General features: G+C 38.0%; 1 protein-coding gene across 3 annotated transcripts in view; it reads left to right on the top strand.

The window, feature by feature from the left end:
* PRKN (parkin RBR E3 ubiquitin protein ligase) overlaps positions 1-25,194 on the top strand; it is a 712,723-nt gene that overhangs the window by 225,624 nt on the left and 461,905 nt on the right. For all 3 annotated transcript variants that reach the window (XM_083372991.1, XM_083372990.1, XM_083372989.1), the window contains one exon: positions 15,049-15,164. In XM_083372991.1, coding sequence (XP_083229117.1) covers positions 15,049-15,164 — 116 coding nt within the window. The remainder of the gene's footprint in view (positions 1-15,048; positions 15,165-25,194) is intronic.

Genomic DNA, 25,194 nt, shown 5'->3' with positions numbered 1-25,194 from the left:
GCTGCAGATTTCTGTGGAGGCTACATTAGGCTTCATGGCATTTATTTTGTTTCCCACATGACTTATTTAGCGCAACAATTTGATAGTGGTTTTGAAACTCTTTCTTCCACCCCCACACAAAATAATTTGTTATGTGGTTCACCATAATCTAATTCCACTGGGAGTCTTTTTTCTTTCCAGAAAAACTGCAGACTATTTACACAGTATTAACTAGTGGTATCCTCAACACAGCATTAGACTAAATATATTTAAGGTTCTACTCAAACAGTGTGTGCCTCAATCTTTTCCTCCTTAGTCTATGGCAGGAGTGTTCGTCCTTGCCAACTTTAAGACTTGTGAATTTCAGTTCCCAGAATTCCCCATCCAGCCATGTCAAAGATCACAAGGTTGGGCATCCTGGCCTATGGCATTATATCATGACCTTTATCACAATGCTGTAACTGAGGATCATTATTATGTGCTTTTTGTGACCAATTGATTGCAATATTTATGAACATATATAGCAATCTTCCCCAGATTTATGTTTGATGACAATCCCCAGTCCAATCTTTGAAGATAGCACAAAAACTAATTAGAATATTATGAAAGACCAAATCTAGACTATTAAGTGATTTGTTGACCACACTTAAAGAGAAAACATGCAAACTTGTATACATAAATATCCTTTTTCTCTGCCAGGCAGAGGCAACGATCATCTTTTAAGGCTATGTTGTTACATCACTTTTTGAATGAATCTATCCAGGGCATGGTGGTATGGGAAGAATTAAATCTATCTCATATTTCTTGACAGATATCCAATCATAAGTCAATGACCACCTGTAGGTTTCTTGGTAAAATATAAGAAGGGTTTCCTGTTATCTTCTCCCATGCAGTATGAATTGATGCCCTTGCCATTATTATTAAAGTGATCATCTGCCTCCAACTTCTTCCTAAATTGCTATCGCCTATTATAGACTACAGCTTGCTTTAGCTGTGCAGCTGGTATGACTTTCACCTCTTGGGTGAGCCTGATAGGATTATACTCTCTTGACATAGATTCTCAGTGTTCTTCAGTCTTCCATCCCAGGAACACCTCTGGTCACAATAAACGAGCACTGCATGACTTGAGTGGGTTGAATTAAATAAATCCTACATAGAAATACAGGTAGTCATCAACTTACAACCATTCATTTAATGATCATTTGAAGTTACAACACCATTGAAAAAACTAACTTATAACCCTTTTGGAACATTACCCAGTGGTCATGTGATCAAAATTCCGTTGCCTGGCAACTGGCGTATATTTATGATGGTTCCAGTGTCCTGAGGTCTTGTGATCATCTTTTGCGACCTTTTGACAAGCAAAGTCAATGGGGAAGCCAGACTCACTTAACAATCCTGTTACTAACTTAACAACTGCAGTGATTCATTTTACATCTACGGGAAGAATTGTCGTAAAATGAGGAAAAAATCACTTAACCAGCTGTCTTACTTAGCAATGGAAATTTGGGCTCAATTGTGGTCATACATCAAGGACTACCTGTAAATGTAGGACAAGTCCAAAATATAAAAAAGACTGCCAGGATTGTCTTGCGCAGTTAAATTTTTTCTTTTTTGAATTACTCAAGAAAGTGCAGGATACCCCATTCCAAAAGGGACAATAATATTTGTGTGAGGTGTGTTAATTTAGGGTCTTGCTAAAGTTTTATATTCATTGCTTTTCTCACACCCTGGATTTTGTATAGGAACAAAGAGTTGTATTTAAACTACAGGCACAGTGGGTTACACTACCTGGACACCAACATAGCAAAGGGCATTGTGGGAACAAAGTGTTAAAAGTTTTACTCTCTAGCTAACATTGGCTTGAGAACAAGAAATACCTAGTTTGGTCACCTGTTACTAAGTGAGAAAGAAAAAGTGCAAAAGCCTAACAGATTAATCATTTAGCCTAATAGAAAGAAGTTTGTGGGAGGGAACTACCAAGTTCCAAACTACTAGGTCTTATATATTAGTCCTATGCCTTAAAGATGGTGTTGGGCGAATATAAACAATGAAGTAGAACATAGGAATGGAACTAAAATCTTGGATAGAAGTGTTCATTCTTCATAAAAATTGTTGTCCCTTGGATTGTTAAGAGGAAAACTTAGTAAAAAAAAAGTGCTGAAAATTGCATTGACTCAAATGCTGCCTAAAGCTTGTAGAAGTATGGCCTTGACCTTGGGCCTTGACCCAGTTGCCCTTAAAGGGCCCTTTGCCCAGAGGCACTGTGATTAATTGTGTCTGTTCCTCACCTTTATCCCTGATGTCTTGATGAATCTTATTCATTGTTCCTAATTTATTGATAGTATTGTTAATCCTTTCCCAGCTGAGCAGTCAATAACACAAACACACAAAAACAATGTAGAACATTAGAGCCTTAAAAATATATTATTTTTATATTTGATTTTTACATTGTACATTTATATTATTTTTTAAATAATTGGTATTTTTTTCTCTTTCCCAACCCCCAAAACTGAACATATGAATGGAATGTTACTTCAGTTGTATTCGTACAACCATGAGGAAATGTACACATAATAAGAAACTTGACAGTAAACATGATGCTATGTAAGAAGGAAGTAGGGTGAATTGTGTCTGTGGGGTATAGATCAGAAAAATGCATGAGCTCATATACCACTAAGGCTAATGTAATAATAATACTAATAGAGAGAGGTATGAAAAAAGGAAATGTGATTAATGTGTCATTTTGTTCATATGCCGTTCTTCATGCATATGGATTTATTCTATCAGTTATAATGTATAAGATTCAAGGTCTATGGCATGCAGGTAGCTACATTGAGCTGATATACTATATACCATTTCTACACTGAATGGAAGAGAAGATTAATAACTAAGTATAATGTTTGACTTTATATATGACTTTCTTGATTCCACATAAAGAGATTCTAAGCAATATATATTACTGCAAAAACATGAATATTCCTATCAGCCCTAATATTGGTTGCTAGAATATTGAAAGTCTATAGAATAATGATGGTTGTAAGTTGGCTTCCAAAGAATTTTCTACTCAAAAATTATTTTTTTACTTTGGCTTTATGTCAGCATTTTTGGATGAGAAATCAGTTCCGTTAAATCAACAAATATTTGACATGCACCGTAAGATTATCAGTTTATTCCTCACTAGATCATTTGGTTACGCCTAAAGTACATTTTATTTTGCTGCAGTCTAAACACAGAGTTTGTATTTCTCTCTCTTGTACTACAGGGAGTAAAATGCAAATAGTTACGTAAAGTTCCAAGAAAGATCATAATGCATGAAGTACAATTTAGCAATGCAATAAAATTGCAAATACATAGACTGGGAAATCACTTGTCACTTCTCATTAGTTTTATTAATATAAGTCTGAGAAGCTGTAAAAACAAGATTTTGATATAGTAAAATGGATACTCAATCAGCAATGCCAATTTCTTTTAGAAAGTTGAAAGTTGTCATCTTACCAGGCCTGATACCTGGGATTCATGAAAGATGTACAATTAGAAATCAGAATATTTAAACTATATCAGTTGCTTAAGATATACTTTTTAGATAGGCAAGTTATTTAGTGTTAATAAATTTAGTGTTAATAAATAGGGAATATTGAATAGAAGATTTCAGATATTTCCCTAATAATAAATCTGACTGTGAAAATGTCCATCTAATATTCTTCAGGGGAAATAATGTGGAAACCTTTTCTTAATTCTAATTTATTTTATATAGTTTTGGGCACAGCTAATACTATTATATTGCTTAATGTCTGTGGAGATTCTCAGTCATCCAGATCATGTCCCAAAGTGTTTTTTCAAAGGACAACTGGACTTTTTTTTCCCTTTGAAGATGTTTCCCTTCTCATCCGAGAAGTTTCATCAGCTCTCCTCAGCTTTATATTGCTTGATATGTCCCACAAAACACGATATTTAATTTTTCACTGTATCAGCAATTCTCTGATATTGCAATCTTACTTCATCTTGCTGCACTATAAACTAACATGCTTAGGCTGAGAGCCTAATTGATACTCAAGTGCTTGAATGTTCCCATGTTTTTCTTTAAATGATAGCCCCCATGATTTCTACCAATTAGAAAAATCAAGCAATAAGAAAGTGACTATTTGCAGATCATAACCTCAGGTTAGGCTGATCAAGTTCTCTGCATGTAGTTTAGCACTGCTAAGCAATTCCCCAAATACATCTTTTAAACAGATTTTGAAAAATTTCATGTAAAAAATAATGCAAAATGTCGTCAGATGTTGTTTCCTGACTTTCTCCTTATGCTTCTTTGGATAATTGCCAATGGTGTAATTCTTGTCAGATGGCTGGATTAAAAAATAAATAAAGCCAGTGAGATATAACGGTTTCTTGTATTTGTGTACCACTTTATTGACAAATTCACTTTCTTTTGTTCCAAGCTGCTCAAAAACATTGCTGTCTACAAAATCGTTTGGGTCAAATTCAAAATTTGTCAGCAGAGGCTGGCGGAAGAATGTAAACAGTTGGAAGTAATTGGATTTGAAAAAGACATTAATCATAAATGGTAGAAATCAGCTGTTAATTTCAGGCTGGAGAAACATAGCCACACACACATTCAAAGGGCATTTTTCATAAGATGCCAATATTAAATCACTGATACTTTTTTCAGAGATGTATAAGATGTGTTTAGGATATATGTTACATGGCAAATAGCATCCCTGAATATGCCTTGTTACCAAAATGATGTCAAACTCTGTATTAAGCCCCAGACCACTTACCACAGCTCCTTATATAACCAAAGCATCCCTGATCCTTCTTCCTCGTGCCCCATACTCCATCGCACATCCCCATTTACATTGCCATCCATTCCATCTCTAAGCAGCAGTGCTGTTTTTCTTACTTGCAGTGGTTCTACCACAGGTAGCCCCAGGCTCAGGTCAACACAAGATTGGAGGGAAAGAGCATGGGTACTCAGACAAGCCAGTCTGTGCCAAGCTTGGTAGCATGGCAGAGAAAACCTGGGAACTCGTCCTGACCAGCCTTTCCTCACCAACTCATAAGTGCTGGCTGAATAACTTAAACCCTACTATTATATTATATCAATTAAACTTGCATGTCACCTAGTTATGTCTAGTATTTCTAATCTAGACCAACTATCATACCGTGATATGTTCCTGAACTTGCACAGTCTATGCATGTTTTCTGTTCCTTCCTGCTTTTCTTTTCTTTTTTTTTAAACATCTGATTAGTCTCATATGATCGTCGCTCAACCAATCCTTCTGCCTCTTCCACTATTTTTTTTTAATCCCATTTATATCCCGCCCTTCTCCGAAGACTCAGGGCGGCTTACAATTTAAAGCACAAATTAATGTGCTTAGCAATAGCCTTCATTCTATGTATATGCCTGCTTATTAGGGCTTTCACACACACCCCCAAGCGGCATTATTACAAAGTCAGCTTATTGCCCCCAACAATCTGGGTCCTCATTTTACCTACCTCGGAAGGATGGAAGGCTGAGTCAACCTTGAGCCTGGTGGGATGCGAACCTGCACTAATTGCAGGTAGCTGGTGTTACTTAAGGAGGCATTAGCCCACTGCTCCATCAACTACACTGGAGAAATGTTTTGGGACAGTGTTTTTCAAACTTGGCAGTTTTAGGATATGTGAACTTTAACTCCAGAATTCCCCAGTCATGTGCTCGGTATTAATATTCTAAATACTCTATATTTAATTATATACCTATACAGAAAATTATCTTTTGAAAATGGTATTGTAACTCATCTGAGTTTTGTAAAAGCCCACTTAACTCACTTCAATATACATAACAGCTTCCTAAAACCTGTGCCTACACTTCTGAAGTCATTTTCTCTCAAGCATTTTATATAATTTAGATGTCCTATGGATCCCATCCAGAGTTATTGTGAGTACCTTGGCCTCTGTGGGCACTATAGTCACAATCTTTTTTTTTTTTTCACTCAAGACAAGAACCAGAAAAAGTCTAAGCTCCAACTTAGTTTGGGGGCTCACTTCTAGTAAGTCATTGTAGAAAGTAAGGAAGGACCCTTTTGGAAATATGCAAGCTCTGTTCCCAGAGTAAAAAGAATTTAAACATATTTTACATCCACATCAGACAAAAAGTATGCCTAAGAGGCTCAGATAGACACCTTCCTAATTCACAGGAGTATATGAAGGAGGGAGTAGATATAGCATAGGAGGTCTTCAAACTTGGCCCTTTTATGACTGTGGACTTCAACTGGCACACTGGCTGAGGAATTCTGGGAGTTGAAGTCCACAAGTCATAAAAGGGCCAAGCTTGAAGACCCCTGATATAGCACAATGAGACTTATGGGATTCAGTTATTATAGCCACTCTCAGTAAAAGTAGTTTTAGCCTCCCTGTGGATTTGATTTTCTGGCCTGGTCTATCTAATGGGGCTGACAATAACTTTGGACCTTTTCTCTGAACCCATTTTTATTATAATATTTGCTTTTGTATTTTTTTATTTTATTCTATAATCTAATAAAGTGTTACAAACAGCCTAAGATAAAATTGGAAAAGACAATTCTATGCATTATTCCTGGAGGATGAGGAATAAATGAATTAAGTAAGCTTTATGCTTCCTCACCAGCCAAATCAGAATAGAAATCATTCATTAATTGATATTATTAAAGTACTAAGCCCTCCTCCACTGTACTTCAAAGGTGGCTTATAAATAAATTATAATTATATTATTTGATAAATAGGATAAATAATAGTTACCTCATTTGAATTAATGCAGCTTTCTCTTTTTAATCTATTCTGCCTCTTTTGCGGTCTGCCAGAATTAGACAACACAGCACAAATACAAGTGTTCCCTTAGGACCTTTAAGTAAATATTTTTCTTTATATAAATACTAGTACAAATACTAAAGATTTTGTTTCCATTTCAATGTCCTACCATTAATCCAATCAAGAAAAAATGTAATAATATAATGGTTTTTTGATCCATCATTTAATATGGGCAGATCGATTTACCTAAGGATGTTAAACAATCAAATTTGATGAGTGGCCCCCAAGGAAGGTTGTATGGTAAACCAAAGAGTTCAAAACCAAAGAGTTCAAAATTTAGCTATTTTAAATTGGATTTATTATTCTAGTTTCAAGGCCACCCAATTCCAAAGTGATTCTGAGCAGCTAGAAGATAGAACCAAAACAAATAAACCAAAAGGGCTCAACCACTATCTTGACTCAAGGTCTAGGAATTAGGGCTTTAGTAGTTTGCAGAATGTCAAAGGAATGGAACCAATCTCTGGAGAAGATCATTCCTCGAGAGAAGAGCCACCACTTAGAAGACATTCTTCCTAGATCCCATAAGATGACTGTGACTATCAAGGTCTCCATAGGCTGGGATGGGATAAAAACTTCAAGATGGCAGTTATCTCTGTATGATGGATGACTTGCTATTCCAGAAGCTGACCAATGGTTTGGATGAAAGTTTTGAAGACCAGATGAAACTTGATTACAGTTACAGTTGTCATTTGATTCATCTTTGGAACCACCATACTGAAGAAGAATACTTAAACCACTTTAAGCAGTGAAAACAGTTATCCAAAATTTAATGAAGTTTGAGACTGGAAACATGGAGATTTAATACTATGATGGGTAACTTGAAAAGAGATGGAACATTAAGATTCTGACATAGCTGCAGCAAATTCATTCCAACTCAGTGGTGCATCTCTTCATGGTCTTGTGCTTTATAGCAACGATACAAAAATGATATAACCAGAAATGGCAGTAATTTTTCTATAAATGGAAAGTGCATAAGGTTACAAAAAAAAATCTAGCCATGTACCTCCTGTTGACTTTTGTCATATTTAATCCCACCAAGATCTTTCAAAGGCCAATCCTGTATATGATTATGCACGAGACACATATGGTTCCATAATGTTGCATGTATTTGCCAAGAGAATCCTGATTAACATCAATAATTACATTTTCCTGTAGGAAGAGAAAACACATGGACAATAATTTTTGAAATGGTTCATTTCCTTAAGTGTACGTGCATGCCCACACATTAAGCACCATGCCTTCGATGTAAAAGTTGGACTTTAATGTTTTAATCAACAGTTGCTGTATCTGCACATTTTAACAGCATGCCAGTGCTATAAACTGTTAATGGAAAACTTCGTGAAAGCCTAGAGTGCTTGATTGAACAGGGAAGACAAGGTTGTAAGGGTGATACTGCTGCAATTTGAGTGATTGCCGGCGCTGTGCCTTAATTATGATTTTTTTGTATTAATACTACTTCAGAGTTGATATTGTGTTTGAGGCAGATTTATTTTCACCTCTTTTAGACCCTGAAAACAAAGGGAGATAATCTTAATCAAGGTTGTTTGTGAGAAATTAGCCCTGACGATTCAAGGGAAACAGGGACTGCTATTGTTAGATTAGGAGTTGTGTTGCTAGTGAGGCACAATACATTCATATTCTTTTAATTTATTCTGATTGCCTCTTGTTCTCATTGCTGGTGATATTGCTCTCTACAGAAACCCAATAATGTGTCTACAGAAGTTTAAGATTGCTATCAGCCAATCTGCATAAAGTAGCAGACAGGTTGATGCAAATAGCCATTTACTTCGTTCTGGAAGATCTGGGGGCACCTCCTGTGGCACATTGAGCAAATTTGCTTCAGGAAAGAACTGGCAAATTAGTCCACATCTTTGCATGGGCCTGCTTGTTAGCAAGCACCGTCTAGCACTAATCTATGTAGGCGTACTTTATTTTTTTCCTTATGTTAAGTTTAGTACTTGTGATGGCCTGATGGTATTCACGAAAGAGATTAATAATACTGGGGTTTGGCAGTGATTAGAATGCAGTATTGCAGGCTAATTCTGCCCACTGCCAGGAGTTCAATCCTCACAAGCTCAAGGTTGACTCAGCCTTCCATCCTTCTAAGGTTGGTAAATGAGGACCCAGATTGTTGGTATCTATATGCTGATTCTGTAAACTGGTTAGAGAGTGCTGTAAAGGACTATGGAATAGTATATAAGTCTATGTGTTACTGCTATTGCTAGACAAGAGTGGGTTTTTTGTGTAAGTTTTTATGAGGCATAGTAAGTAGAAAGTGTTACACAATTCTTGCTGTGTCTTGCAGGACACATGAATTTCTGGCTTTCATACTGATTTTTTGCCCTAATTTTGCAGTCACTATCAGTATCCAGTGTTGGCATTACAATTCATCAAGTTATATGTGCATCATTGCATTTACTACTTAACTGCATTTAACCTGAAGTTAGCCTCTCTGTATTAGAACTGCAATCTAACTTAAAAGATTTTTTTTCTTTAGTTGCACAGTGGAGATTGTGGTCCTCATCACCACCACCACCACCACCATCAACCCAAAAAATAGATCAAAGCCAGGAGGGCTAGTCATATCAACAATAAAAATCATAAATGATGCTATGTATTTAAATGATTTCATTTCAGTCATGTTAATAATTAACAACCTAAGATATGCAGATGATACCACTCTAATGGCAGAAAGTGAAAAAGAACTAAAGAGCCTCTTGTTGTGGGTGAAGAAGGAGAGTGCAAAACTTGGGTTGAAACTTAACATTAAGAAAAATAAAATCATGGCATCTGGACCTCTCAATTCCTGGCAAATAGATGGGGAAGAAATGGAGGTAGTGACAGATTTTATTTTCCTGGGCTCCAAGATCACTGCAGATGGGGACTGTAGCCAAGAAATTAAAAGACGCTTGCTCCTGGGGAGGAAAGCCATGGCAAATCTAGACAGTACACTAAAAAGCAGAGACATCAGCCTGTCAACAAAAGTGCGTATAGTCAAGGCTATGGTCTTCCCAGTTGCAATGTATGGCAGTGAAAGCTGGACCTTAAAAAAGGCTGAGCGCCAAATAATTGAAGCCTTTGAACTATGGTGCTGGAGAAGACTCCTGCGAGTCCCTTGGACTGCAAGGCGATCAAACCGGTCAGTCCTAGAGGAGATCAACCCTGACTGCTCTTTAGAAGGCCAGATCCTGAAGCTGAAACTCAAATACTTTGGCCACCTAATGAGAAGGAGGGACTCACTGGAGAAGAGCCTAATGCTGGGAAAGACTGAGGGCAATAGAAGAAGGGGACGACAGAGAATGAGGTGGCTGGATGGAGTCACTGAAGCAGTAGGTGTGAGCTTAAATGGACTCCAGAAGATGGTAGAGGACAGGAAGGCCTGGAGAAACGTCGTCCATAGGGTCAAAATGGGTCGGACATGATTTGACAACTAACAACAACAACAATAATTAACAGTTGGAGTACACCCAGAGCTTTGGTAGGCTACCTATGGCCTTAAAAAAGAGTAGTTGCACAACTCTAGATTCCTCCTGGGTGATAATTGGGTGGTTTTGCCATTGGATTATGGTTCTGAAATGTAAAAGGGATGTGTGTTACTCAGTAACGTTTTTTTTAAGATAGAGTTTTTTTGTGTTTTGCTCAGTTCCTGGCAACAGTATGGAAATAGTTTATAATAATCATAATCATAATCATAATTTTATTTATATACCGCCCTTCTCCTGAAGGACTCAGGGCGGTGAACAGGGCAGATATATAAAAAATACAAAAATACAAAGGTTACGAGATGTCTTACGAGATGTCTATTTTTTTTCAACTTGCCAGCCAGTTTGTTTGTTTTTTTTCTGTTGGTCTCCCATCCCAGAATCAGCCAGGTTTAACCCTGCCTAGCTTTTCAATGTTACCTAAGGATGCCAAAGTGCTGCAATTACTAGTGGTAAACCTTTCCAAATCAAAAAGGTTTCTTTGGCAAGTGGCTTTAAATTTCCTCAAATAACTTTGAAAGATATAACAAAAAATTATTAAGGTAATGGCAGTTTTCATGGCTCTCAAGTAAAACAAACAGCTCCTTCTTTCAAACTCTGGCAATCTTAAATGTTGTTTACATTCTGAGCTGCAGGTAAATTAATTACAGTAACTCTGAACTGGTTTATGGGAGCTTTCCATTCAAATATTTAATGCCATCATGTTTTAAATTAGTCCAGTAAATTGAAAAATCTGTAACTTGTCAACTTTTCTCTTTCATTCTGTGTTTAATGTTGAAAGATTGCCTTTTCATTAAGGAAGTAAATTAACATTTGGGTAACTTGACAACTTTCAATCTACACAAGTGTGATCCCTGCATATTTCTGCTGTGCTAAATTAAACAGGGCCAACTTTCACTATTTTGGGATGACTTTGAACAAATAAGGTCTTTAAAGGAGTGCTTCTCAACCTCAGCAACTTTAGACTTCAGTTCCCAAAATTCTTCAGCCAGCAAGAAAATGAGCCTAGTCATTGGCCAGGATGACTTATGCAAGTTAACCAAAACTTTCTGCCAAATTCTTTCCTATTCCTTCCTTCTAAAGTTCCTTTTAAAGCTTCTCTTTTCATTCTCTCCAGGGTTATATCGAGTTGATTAGATGTGTTCATTCCTACTTTAATTTCTTCTACTGTAGATTGCTCTAATAGTCTTAGGGGGCTGCTTTTGAAGTCAGTTTCAGAAATTTCTCCTGTACAAGAAAACCCACAGTATTTAAAACCAGAGTTTCCAGCATGAAAGAGATGCTGATTTTATGACAAATGCAAGTTGAAATTGTTATTATTTAGCATATGAGAGCATGACAGAAGAGAAATAAACATATACACAGTCCACATACGGTAATTATAAAACTTCTATGTGGGTATGACCTTATAACTGGATGTCCAATTCAGTGATCTTGGTGATCGCCTCTGATGCTGCTTTATTCAGATCTTCTGGGGAACCAAATCATGCACAGCCTGGGCAACCTTGCACGATATGTTTAATAGTTTTCATATCAGCACAATTGCAACAAGGGGAATCTTTCCATCCCCACTGATACAGGGCAGAGGCACTTCTTCCAATATCATGCCTAATTCTGTTCAGTTTCAATGAGACAAAGTGAGGCAGGTCAAAACCAGGTGGTTTGGTAAAAGGAACACTAATGGTCAGGGCACAAGGAGGTCCTTGACCATAGCCAAATGAGAGTTGAAACTGTGAACTGGTGCATAAAGCTTTTCTTTCCTTCACTTCCTGTCAGTAAGTGTGCAGAGGTCTCCTTGAACTACAAGAAGTTGCACAGACAATGAAGGGTACTGAGAGCAGTAACAGTCACACAGTAACCACAAGAGACACTGAGTTGTGATAAACAGAAAAAAATATTTTACTTTGTGGTTGAAAAACAAAGCACGGTCAAAAATAAACAGTCCAGGTCATACAAAATAGTAACAGTCCAAGTAATAATCCAAATACAAAGTCTTCTTACCGGTCCAGAGGTCAAAAGCACAGTTGTTTAGGTTTAACACAGTAGTAAACCAACAATAGCAAAAACAGTGAGAGCAGAGAGAGAAGCTACGTTCCTAGCTCCCTCTTATGGCCATGAGAACACTTACACACCCATCAGCCAATTAACATCTTAAAGACACAACATCATAGTTTATATATTTTCAACCCAAGTATGTAGGCTATCACCATATGCCCAACATTCTCCCCTTTGGGTAGGATAATATATAACTTCTTATAATCTTAGTCCAATCTTTTCACAACTAGCCTTGTGTTTAACAGCACTTTGGACCTTAGTGAAATGGTTTGCGATATTTGGTTCTTCTGGGGAACCAAATCATGCACAGCCTGGGCAACCTTGCACGATATGTTTAATAGTTTTCATATCAGCACAATTGCAACAAGGGGAATCTTTCCATCCCCACTGATACAGGGCAGAGGCACTTCTTCCAATATCATGCCTAATTCTGTTCAGTTTCAACCAGACAAAGTGAGGCAGGTCAAAACCAGGTGGTTTGGTAAAAGGAACACTAATGGTCAGGGCACAAGGAGGTCCTTGACCATAGCCAAATGAGAGTTGAAACTGTGAACTGGTGCATAAAGCTTTTCTTTCCTTCACTTCCCCCCTCCCTTTTTTTTCTTTCCTTCACAGATTACATGCCATTGTCATTTTTAACTCCTAGCAGCCACATAGATGCAGCATTGATTCTCCATGTCCCTAAGCTTGTAATTGTAAATCTGATGGGTAAAGATGGTTTACTTTTTTTTGTTTTGTTTTCTGCAGCACTGAAATTAATACTAAACCAGTGCTTATCAACAAAGTAGTCGTGCTGTTGCTGACCTCTGTCACCGGGAAAAGCTGTTCTAGTCAATACAGTCTTTTTTATGAGTGGGGCTTTGCTTTTATTTAAAACTTCACTTTAGCTTAGGAGTGATTTCTCTACAGCCAATAAGTGCTGATCAAAAGAGCAGATTAGCTTGGCACTTTGGGAAGTCTGCTTGTTATCAATAGGAGGAACAAAGCCAGGCTGCAAAAGGAATCATGAAGAAAAGTACAAAACAGCTACAAAACAGCTGCAACAAATATTGTTTTCTTTGTTGTCCTAAATATTTGAAGGATCACCTCTTTCTCATATGAAATTGTTTATTTCTCAAGCTATTTTCTGTAAGTTAACACTGTTGGGATGTGTGGAATAGAGCTCACCAAAAATCTAACTAGCTATGCTGCATGAAGATTATGTGAATATTTTACTCCTTCCCCTTCAGTAATTGGGACTGTTTTTTCAGGGGCCAAATGAGTGTCTTAATTGATGTATATGCTTAAGCTACCCATTTCACTAACTAAAATTCTCAGCCCTATCAGGCCCATTTTTGGCTTTGTCCTGCTCCCCTCTGGAGTGCAGCACCCCTAAAAGCAGGATAAATGGTTCATTCCTGTCTTGGGGCATTCCCCTCTTATGTTATTCTTGATAGGTTGAAAATGTCAGGCAGATCTGCCTTCAGCTCCTCGCAAAGATGCCCACGAAAGATGCTTAATGCTCCTTCACGCATTTTATGTACTGGCGTAGGGCGTGTGAGTTTTCTTCTATGAACAGTTCCTGCATGGATAGATTGATGTTTGAGTTATCTAATGCCACATTTTTGCAAGCCGCTTGGGGTTTGATGGTATATAAGTTTTTGTTACAGGAAATAGAGATATAAAATATGTGTGAGTCACAGCCATAGAATGGGCATTTTACTGGAAAGGTGTGAAGTGACACACCTTAGTTTTATAATAAAGATCCATAACTGTTTGCTTTTACCATTTAAATGTTTTCCCACCATAGTGGCAGTTCCCATGTGTTTTTAAGATACTGGAAAGAATTCCTTACAGATTCAGCAGCAAAGTTTATGGCTTACCTTTCACTGGCATTCTGAATAGCTGCTGATATTCCCTGCCTCTCCCATCCCCAGCCCTGGGTTTATTATTGCAAGTCTATAATAAGAGAATAGGGAGACAAATCAAGTTAGCTTCCTCTTTATTATACATTTGGCAGCTGGTGTAGACTATATTGTTCCATTACCTTTTTAATGTTCTTAAATGATGCCTTCAGATTTTATTGTGATGAATATTCTGGCTTCTCTTGTTAACTTATTGTGATTGTGTTTGATTTCAGTGTATTGTGGTGTATTTTATGTTACTGCTGCTTTTATCTGATTTCTGTATATTGCTTCAATCACCCAATGGAAAGAGAAGCTGTTTAATAAATTTGTCTAATAATAATATTCACCCTTGCCAGAATGGAGATTGTTTAGCTCTTCCGGTGGACTAGAAGGAGTGGTGGAGGCGAAGGATAAAGAGAACAGATATAGAAGTGCTGCATTAGGGAATAGACAGTGGGTTTTTTTGTAAAAGAAAAAGGTGCCGGAACTCACACATGTCCTACAACCCGCCTTGCCTACCCTACAAGGTTCCATCCAAAAAAGGTGCCGGAACTCCGTTCTGAGCGTTCTATGACAAAAAAAGCCCTGGGAATAGATATAAATACCTAAAAGTTTATCCTTTTCCAAATAAAATCCAATGTATTTGATTTTGATTTGTTGCTATGCAAAATAGAAAAAAAGTCATTCTGATATTCTGTATGTGGATTTTCTTTGTTTCTGAGTTTTTATTACACACACACACACACGCACACATGCACAATGAAATGTTGGTGTCTTAATAAATGAAGGGTTTGCATTTCTGTTTCTCCCAACAGAAGTTAAGTACAGCAGTTTTTATGTTTTCTGTAAAAGCTTCTGCCAAGCTGTGAAACCTGGGAAACTCCGAGTTCGTTGCAAAACATGCAAACAAGGGACACTGACTTTGGAACGGGTAGGTTTAGCTTTCTATCTTGTTTGTTGTTTAGTTTATTAAAATGTGAAGTGATAAACTGATTGAAATGGAATTGAATGGAATAACAGAGTTGGAAGAGACCGTGGAGGTCTTCTAGTCCAACCCCCTGCTCAGGGTATTAATACTGCCTATAGAAAAGGTGGCCCCTCATATCTGAAAGGGAAATTGGATGTATTCATAACTGGCAGAAAATGAATTTGTTGAACGACATAAAAGGCGTCTTGTTCAGTTTGATTAAATAAATTGGTCAACATATCAGCTTATGTTATTTGATATATTCATTTTTCTACCAGTATATTTTATTGGTTTATTCATGCATGAATATATTAGAACTTTGTCCATTGTAAACAAGTGTGCTTTATAATAAGTCTTTGTAGCATTACCCTAGAGCAGACATGTCAAACACAAGGCCCGGGGGCCGGATCCGGCCTGTGAAGTGGTTTCATGTGGCCCGCGAAGACATCCTGGAAACAGTGAGGGAACGGCCCCCACTGCCTTGGCCCAGAGACCCTCCTTCTGCCAGAGACCCTCAGATCTGTCCCACTCCTGCCCAGGCCCCCATAGGCACCCTTGATGCGAATGATGTAGAGCTGGCCATGCCCACCCAGTAGGCCATACGCACTCTAGCCACACCCACCCAGTAGGCCATGCCCACCCGGGCCATACCCACCCAGCCCCCTGAGGGTAACCGCAATACTGATGCGGCCCTCAATGAAATTGAGTTTGACACCCCTGCCCTAGAGAGATATCTCTAGTTACATTATTATTCATGCTGAGCCACATGACAAAGATCTTTTCAAATTCATACACTCTCTCCTGTTTCTTCAATACCTTCATTTAACCCTGATCATTATTCACTTTCTGCTGTGGTTTTCAAGCTTTGGCAATTTTTATCAAACTGTTTTCACATGATGATAGTGACCTACTTTTGTTGCAAATTGTTCTGAGCATCTTTTATTTTAAAACAGTATCTTTGGGGAACATAGGTAGGATATGTATCTTTGAACAATATATTCAATGTGCTTCCAGGTACATAATGCATATGTGCGACATACACACTCACAAGCCAATTTGGCGTAGTGCTTAAGGTGCTGGGATAGAAACCAGGGGACCTGGAGTTCTAGTTATGTCTTAGGCATGAAAAACAGGCTCTGTGACTTTGGGCCAGTCACTTTCTCTCAGCCCAACTTACAGGGTGGTGGTTGTGGGTAAAATAGGAGGAAGGAATATTGGTATGCTTTCTGCCTTGAGTTGTACATAGAAAAAAGGTAGGATAAAAATATCCCTCCCCAAAATAAGCAGAACTTGTATCTGGCAAGATCCTTGGTGACTTCAGCAGATATAGGCTTCTGTATCATATACTGTACGTTTAGAGTACGTTCAGAAATTGTAGTTTCAACACAATTGAAGTGCTTCTACCACGCTATACAATTACAGATGGCAAAATCAGCAGACTTTCATGTTAACATTGCTTCACAAATGAAGCCCTTCTGTGTCCTCCGAACTAAGTTACCCTGAGATTCTTTGTAGTTTTAAAGGGATAATAGCCTTCTCAAAAGCTTAAACTCTACCCCGGCTTCGGAGAGGATTTGGATTATCCCATCTCTCTTGATTTCAATTCCATTAATCTTTCTTCTTTGAAGTAACCACATTTTAACTCTTCTCTGACCCGATCAATGGTTAAGGAAAAGCAAGCCAGTTTCGTAAGCTAAAGTTCTCCATAACTCTGCAAGATAGTTCATTGTAGCTTTCTCCATTTGTCTTTATAGCACAAATAATGCTTCATTAGGATTTTGCCAGATTCATGTTGGCTATTTGCCCTCTGAATCAAAAACCATATTTCAGTTCTGCGCGTGCAAGTGGAGCTGCAAGATGCAGTTCACATTGATTTTCTGTTTCTTTCAGACTTTTCATTGACTGTTTCAACTTTTGTGTATGTTACAGTAATTAGATATTTCCCCAACATCTAATATATCAATGCATTTACTGCAGATTCTGTTATTGGCCTGGTTCTTGTGCTTCAAAATACTGAGCTCAGCAATTTTACAATCAGAATGTAGACTTGGCTTGTTTTGAAATTGGCCTTTGGTTCCCTTTTTTTGTATTGACAGCAGAGCCAACAATCCCTCCTGAGTAAGAATACTCTGAGCCTTCCCTAACCTGATGCCCTCTGGATGTGTTGGCCTACTGAAGGAGCTGTATTGACAGACTAAGGGAAATTGAAGTATAAAAAAAGGCTTTCTTATTTCTGCTTAAGAATTCTAACCATAAATCAGCTGACTTATGCTGGTCACTCCTTACACTCTGCCTTACCGTACCTTGCTATGTGGTAGCACCAAGCTAAATTTGGTCATGAAAATTAGAGCAGGATCATGCCTGGTTACTACTTGGATCGGAGGCCACCAGAAAAATCTCAGGGATGTAGGTTAAATTGTAAAGTAAAAACAAAAATATCCCCAATGGTAGCCATGGAAAACCTCTTTTAATTTTTCCTAAGAAAGCTATGTGGCACATGCATGAAGTCACTAGAGGCTAAAACTGCCCTTGGAGCATATTTATTTTATCTTTGCAAAAAAATACTCAGCCAGAAGTGATGTGTTTTGATTTATTTTGTGCTAAAAATCTAGAGCTAAGCACCTCACAGCTAGAGATTCCTCCCAAAACTACTGAAGAATAAACAAAATATTTTTGTATTTCCTCCTCTTTTTTATTTTACTTATTTTACAACAGAACATAGCACAGGGGTCTGTTCCCAGCAACTGGACTAAATCCAGTTTCAGGCAATACCTCTGAACACATAAAAATGTTTTTCCTCTTTCCTGGATTACTGGATACTTCTCTCTCTTGCCTTGTTTGGCATCTTTCATCTTCTGACCACACACTGAAAGAGGATTTTCATTATAATTCCAGGCCCATATTTCTTTTCTTTCTTCCTATACATTTATTCTACCACCCAGCAAAAGTCCATTTTATGTCATTAACTTGGATGACAGGATACTTTTTTTCTTTTTATAATACTTGGCTGTTCTGTCCTTGGTAACTATAGTGCTTGCTTGTGAGATCTTTGCTTCCCCTTTGTTTCAGAGAAGCAACAAAACATAGATAAGTTGATACAGCTGAAAAACCAGTTTTTTGCACTCCACTATATGTTTCTTGCAGAAAGTAATTTTTAAAATGTTTGCTTATAATTCATTAGCAGCACAGCAAATTATAAGGCAGTTTTTGTTTCAACGAAACCCTTAAATTGGCATTCTTTGGGTTGGTGAACTAGAAATAGATAACTTAATTGAACTGAATTTTGTGAATGCCCCTTCTCTGGCAAGAAGACAGACATTGGGAATATTCACAATATAAAAAGGTAAAGGTAAAGGTTCCCCCGCACATGCATGCTAGTTGTTATATAGTCTTATAGTAACCCTTTAACTCATATGAATTTGTAATATTATTTTTTAGGATACATTAGGAGTAAATTCTACACTTACAAGAGTTCTTTTTGTCTCTTCTAATAAGAAACATTCCCATTATATTTAAGGCTGCATTTTATGAGTAGTTCACAACCTGCTTATCTTAGAAATATTTGATCTGAATTGGATATAATTATCAGGAAATAATATTAGCAACATATTGACAGGTTTTTTTCCCCAGAATAACCTGATCATCTTAATAAATGTTGCTGCCTCATATCTTGCCAAACATACAACATGCTTTCAAATATGTAAAGTAGTTATAGGAAATGTGCTTCATTTTGTATTCTCAAAGTTGTTTGATAATTTGTAACTTGGCAATATTAAACATTTCATTGTAAAATATAATTTAATTATAATTCTTACCACCAGGCCTTCTTAAACATTCAAAAGTGGTCTGATATCATTTGTCATGGTTTTCCATTTTTAAATCAATACCTGATTTGGGATGGGCAATAACGTTGTAAAGCCAGCATTCCCAATATATTTATGCTGATGTGCATATTCTTGCTCCATTATAGACATTAATTTAATTATGTGGTTGGTTGTTGTTTTTTTGATTCTCTGAATATACATAATAAATGTGCATAATGAAGAAAAGAAATGATATATTGATATACAAAACCCAGACATGAAATCTTGATGGTACAGAAGTAAAGTAAAATTTAATGAATAATATTCACAGCCATTTTCATTGAGTTCAATGGCATATACCAGAGGTCCCTGACCTTTTGGGCACCAGGGACTGGTTCCGTGAAGAGAGGTTTTTTCGTGGACCAGAGGGGGTGTGGTTTTGTGTGCTGCCTCTATCCTGCAAATGGGGCTTTGCTTGTTTGCACGGACCGATTTCTTGCATACTGCGGACCGGTGCCGGTCCATGGTCTGGGGATTGGGGGCCCATGGCATATACTCCTGAGTAGGGTGAGCAACCTGCAACCCCAGCATTAATGGGCCCATAACTCTCCTTTCTGAAGCCTTTTCCAATCATGGTTGTCATATTTTCATTCTATTCTAAGTCTAAAAAGACATGAACATGCAAGGGTGTATACTAAAATAGTTTTAAGGTAGGTTAAAAACCAACAGCTAAATTAAAAGTGAATCAGAAATTCTTAACCCACATGTTTAATTTGGCCAGCTCACTTTGCAATATTTTGGTTTTTTCATCCTAGAAAATGTTGCTTTTTATGGGCTATGGCCTAAAGAAAAAAATGTCTGCAATTTTTAAAACTTTTTTTTTAAAAAAAGTCTGGGACAGATCATTCCATTGCTAAGCAACATAGCCATAAAGTGAAACCTCACACGGCTATGCTCAATTTACGGCATCAGTACTAACTGTGGTCATTAAGTGAATAAACATGGTCACATGACTGCAACTTGTGACTTCCTGCCAGTTTTCCAAATGACTTTCCTTGTCAGAAGCCAGCCATCAAAGTTGCAAATGACAATCATATAACTGCAGAATGCTGTGACAGTCGCAAGTGTGAGGACCAACTTTCCAGCACTGTCAAAATTGAATAGTTGCTGAACAAGCAGTTGGTAAGCAAGGACTATGTGTAATGTGGTTGGTACCCTCAATGGAAATAAACTGTATTTTAAAGTTTTAATTAAGTCTGGGGGAAAAAATTGAACTACTATTCGAAAGGGACTAAATAACCATTTAATTTTTTCATCAACATGGGATGTTGTCTGCCCACTCCAAATGCTTCCTATTCACCACAGTGCTGATTGGCTATATATATGAAACAAGACATACTAAAATGCTACAAACACAGGAATGACAGAAAGATGCCTTGCCTGTCATTCTCATTAAAGTGTGAAAAGCATAAGTTGGAATAGATTAACATGTTCTTTGGCATGACTGTTGTGCTTGTTTGAGTGGATTTGACAACTCCTTTCACATTAGATGTGGCATCCAAAGGATTTTAAAATAATAATAAAAAAAACTACTTGTTATCGTAGTAGAAGCGTTGGACAAGATAAAATGCTGAGTTGAGTTAAAACAGATCAATGAGTTAGTGACAACCCTGGATTCAGGAGCATTGCCGGTTCTGCAACATCTTACTCATTTTTTTAAAATTGTGTCTTATAAAGAGGCTCTGATATGCACTCTTCCCAATGCTTAACAATCTCAAGAATAGGACAGAAGCATTATTGTCACATTTGGGAGACAAGATGCTACTTTCAATAAACCTTTTTGTGGTCCAACAGGACAGTTTCAGAATTATTATATTGCTTGACAGTTAATGACAATTTGATCCTTTTTGAGGGATCTGCAGGAAGAAAGCTAATAAGAGCCCATGAGGTATTCCTAATAGACCTTGCTTCTCTTTATCAGAGGTGAGACTTTAAAAGATGTTAAAGAAGTGTACCAGCTCCCAGATCTTGCAAAATTAAAACAGCGAAACTCAGTTTTAATTGCTCATCACTCCAACTTTCTGTCCAAGATGAAGAGGACTCAGTAGTCGCAATGTTTCAATTCAACAAAGAGCCAGAGTTCCAGCAAGCTCTCCAAATAAGGTGTTCTTTAAGCTGTTTCTGAGGTCAAATTTTTCCTATCTTCACCTTCTCCATTCTTATGCTTCCTCCAGACTCCATATCTACATTGCCTGAACATGCAGACTTATACCCTGGGGTCATGATAGATAACAGCAATGTAATTAGCAAAGAAAGTTAGGAAAAGGATATGATCTCCCTGTCTAAGATTCCTATTGGCCATACACGTGTGAAAAACCTGCTGAAAATTACTATAAGCATCACTATGTTTATCATTTTGATGGTATCTAAAATTATTCTATTAATAGTGTGATAGCTGTATAATTGCTAGGCAATGTTATCTTTGGCATTCAAGACATTTTCTGTCATTGTGGAAGGCCAAGAAGCATTTTCAGCAATATTTAATGAGCATTCTGGTGTTTTTAAAGTCACCTTGAGACAATGTTTGGTATGGAGGGACTGTTTTAAAAACCAAATAAACACATTTGTGTTTGTTCTTGGAAGGATGATTTTCACTTTGTTAAAGAGATTGTAAAATATAATACTTTACAGCTTGTTTTCTGAATTCTATTTCTGGAGATTTTAAAGAAGAATCTGCAGAAAGTCCATAACTTAATTACAAAGAGACAGTTAAAATTACTAGCCATAAAACAGTTGATTGCAGAAAATAGACAACGATGGACATATTCACTGATTGTAAGTATTTCTGGAAAATAAAGTTTCAAACATCTAAATATATTCAGCAAGAACTGAATATTATACAGAGAGAGAGAGAGAGTGAGAGAGAGAGAGAGAGGGAGAGAGAGAGAGAGAGAGAGAGAGGGAGGGAGAGAGAGAGAGAGAGAGAGAGAGAGAGAGAGGGAGGAGAGAGAGAGAGAGAGAGAGAGAGAGAGAGAGAGAGAGAGAGAGAGAGAGAGAGAGAGAGAGAGAGAGTATACAGGAGCCAAAAGAGACCAAGAAAACCTGTAATTCATGATGTGGTAAATATCATTCTAGGAGAAAAGGGAAAGCAAATGTCTACAGATCTCTTAACATGGACCTTCAATTCCTTAATTCTTAATCTCATCAGAAGATTCACAGCCTACCTGTTGACATATTAAGAGTCCAAAGTTGCCATGTCCTATCCTAGCTATGTTCCATTTCTTTTTTGTGCATCCCGTTTTCAGTTCCCATCTGTGCTTTCTCTCCTTCTCTCCTTGTTAGAATAGAGATAATCCATTATGCAATCTCAGTGCAGTAATCTGGAACGTTTCTTGCAGCTAACTATTAAATAGATATTTTGCTCATTCTTTCTAATTATAACAAAAGTGCTCGATCACACATCTCTAACTTACAAGGTCACTGCTGCTTTATTTACATATGATATAACAGTACGTATGCTGCATTCCTACTCTCTCTCTCTCTCTCTCTCTCTCTCTCTCTCTCTCTCTCTCTCTCTCTTTGTGTGTGTGTGTGTGTGTGTGTGTGTGTGTGTGTGTGTGTGTGTGTGATACACTCAACCAGACCAATGAACTTTCCTTTGAGACTTGAAACTTTTCCCTGCATTACCATCCATTGTTTCTCAAACATCATTGGGCACACACATCTTAACAAGAAAGTCTGGGTTGATAATCGCAAACTGTTTAAAAATAATAATATATATATATATATCTGAGGTTTGGCTGGAAATGCACCCATCTCAGGAATCTTGAGACAAAAGTACCAACTGTATCAGACTGAGACATCCACCAGGGTGAGTTAGAAGGAGGCACAAAACTATGGTGCTCTCAACCCAACTGTGGTTGCCACACTCCGTTTCCCTGTTCAGGAATTCCAAACCTGAACTTGACATACACACTATTATTTGCCTGTCATCTTTTTTAAAAAAATGAATGAAGCTGTATTTGCCAATGTATCTTCAGGCAAAACATATGTAAGGAGCAAAAGGAATAACCCTGAGGAACGGGAGGAAGAGCTGCTTCCAAGACAATGCTTAGATAAAAGAAATCTAGCCTGGGCCAAAACTGTAATATGACAAAACATCTCATACAAAACCGTTATAGCTCGTGAAGATACGTTTGGGAGGAGTACAAGGAGCATTCAGACATACAAGATTCTGTTACTATAACCTGGTTTCCTAGACTGGTCTACCTCAAAGGACTGACATCATCCTGGACTAGCTCACAGCAGCATGTACCATCTTGCAATTGCCTTCTTTTCCTCCCTTCTGGCCTCCATTAAGATTTTAGCCAAGTGATTTCATATACACTCCATCAGTGCTGATCTTGCAGAAAAGACTTCCCTTGAAATGTGGTCCAGCACCATCTAATTGGAGAAGGACATGAGGATGGATTCAACCTTCACTCAGAAAACCTACAGCATCCACAGACTGAGCTTGGTCAAGTTGTATACTTGGTTTGAAAAGGTTTTCCTTTGATTTAAGATTCACTGCTGAACACTACATGTCCCACCATACTGAATAGTTCTTCTGTGCTATTTCAAGGAGGCACTTCTTAGGTTGATCAGTTAGCCTGTTCGTTTGAGAAAGACTGTGGCTGCTGTGGATTCTGGTTTCCCTTACAACCCAAACGGGGAAACAGACTAGCTGGGGAGATACTCCACATTAACCTAGATAGGACCAACTTTAAAAATTATCCAAAGGCAAAGTTGAAAGCAAATAAAAAGTACTTAAGTGTTTTAATTGAAAGGGGTTACCCATGAGATGGGGGAAAATGCTTTCCTAGATTCTTTAGCTCTTATTTGAAAAGAATGAAGGAACTCCTTCACTTTATAGATTCCTAGATCTTGTCTTGGAATTGAAATTTTCAGTTTTATTCAGCTTGGAGTGTGCTGAATAAAGAAAGAGATGGAAGAGGTTATTTCCTGCAGTTTTCTTTGAAACGACTGGTTTTATTTTATTTATTTATTTATTTATTTTATTTATTAAATTTTTATACCGCCCTTCTCCCGAAGGACTCAGGGTGGTGTACAGGGCAATAAATATCAAAATATAAATACAAAAGTTAAAAAAGAAGTTAAAAAGGATTAAATAATTATGCCCAATATAATACAATAATAAAACTGTGTTGAAACTAAATCCAACCCCTAACCCATCAGACCAGGCCAGATTGTTCAAATAAATAAGTTTTTAAATCGCGCCAGAAGGAGCGAAGGTCGGGGGCCATCCGGAGCTCAACCGGCAAGCGGTTTCATAGGTCTGGCGCGCCCACAGAGAACGCCTTCCCCCTGGGGGCCACCAATTGACATTCTCTGATCGGAGACACCCTGAGGAGGCCCACTCTGTGGGAGCGCACTGGACGGAGGGAAGTTGATGCCGGCAGCAGGTGCTGCCGTAGGTAATCCGGACCCATGCCATGTAGGGCTTTATAGGTCATTACCAGCACCTTGAATCTCACCCGGAGGGCAACTGGCAGCCAATGCAGCTCGTGGAGCAGAGGTGTAACATGGGAGTATCAGGAGACCCCCAACACAACTTGCGCGGCTGCATTCTGCACCAGTTGAAGCCTCCGAGTGATCCTCAAGGGCAGCCCCATGTAGAGAGCGTTGCAGTAGTCCAAACGAGAGGTCACGAGCGCATGAGTGACTGTACGCAAGGCATCCCGGTCTAGATAGGGCCGCAACTGGCGCACCAGGCGAACCTGGGCGAAGGCCCCCCTAGTCACAGCTCCTATATGATCTTCTAAGGAGAGCTGTGAATCTAGAAGGACCCCCAAGTTTTGACTGGTTTCACAAGTCTCTTTATTCCTATAGGGCTTCTTCTTTTGAAGGAGACTAAAATTAGAGATAAAAGCTTGTGAACTGCAATAAATCAGATAGTGGGAACATTATAACAGGGAGAACTAAGGAAGAGACTCCAGCAAAGCTGGCTTCAAGGGATCCTTTCAATTTCTACTAACATCAGACTCTTTCTGCTTCCTCCAGAGTAAGCCCCACTTTGGAGAAGAGCAATCAGCTTGAAGAAACATGCTCTAAATCTTACCTTCCAGATTATCTAGAGCACTGATGGCGAACCTTTTACAGACCGAGTGCCCAAACTGCAACCCAAAACCCAC

The sequence above is a fragment of the Vipera ursinii genome (assembly GCF_947247035.1).
Source record: "Vipera ursinii genome assembly, chromosome: 1".
Lineage (NCBI taxonomy): Eukaryota > Metazoa > Chordata > Lepidosauria > Squamata > Viperidae > Vipera > Vipera ursinii.
The sequence above is the reverse complement of the archived record's forward strand: the minus strand, read 5'-3'. Positions and strand labels throughout refer to the sequence as shown.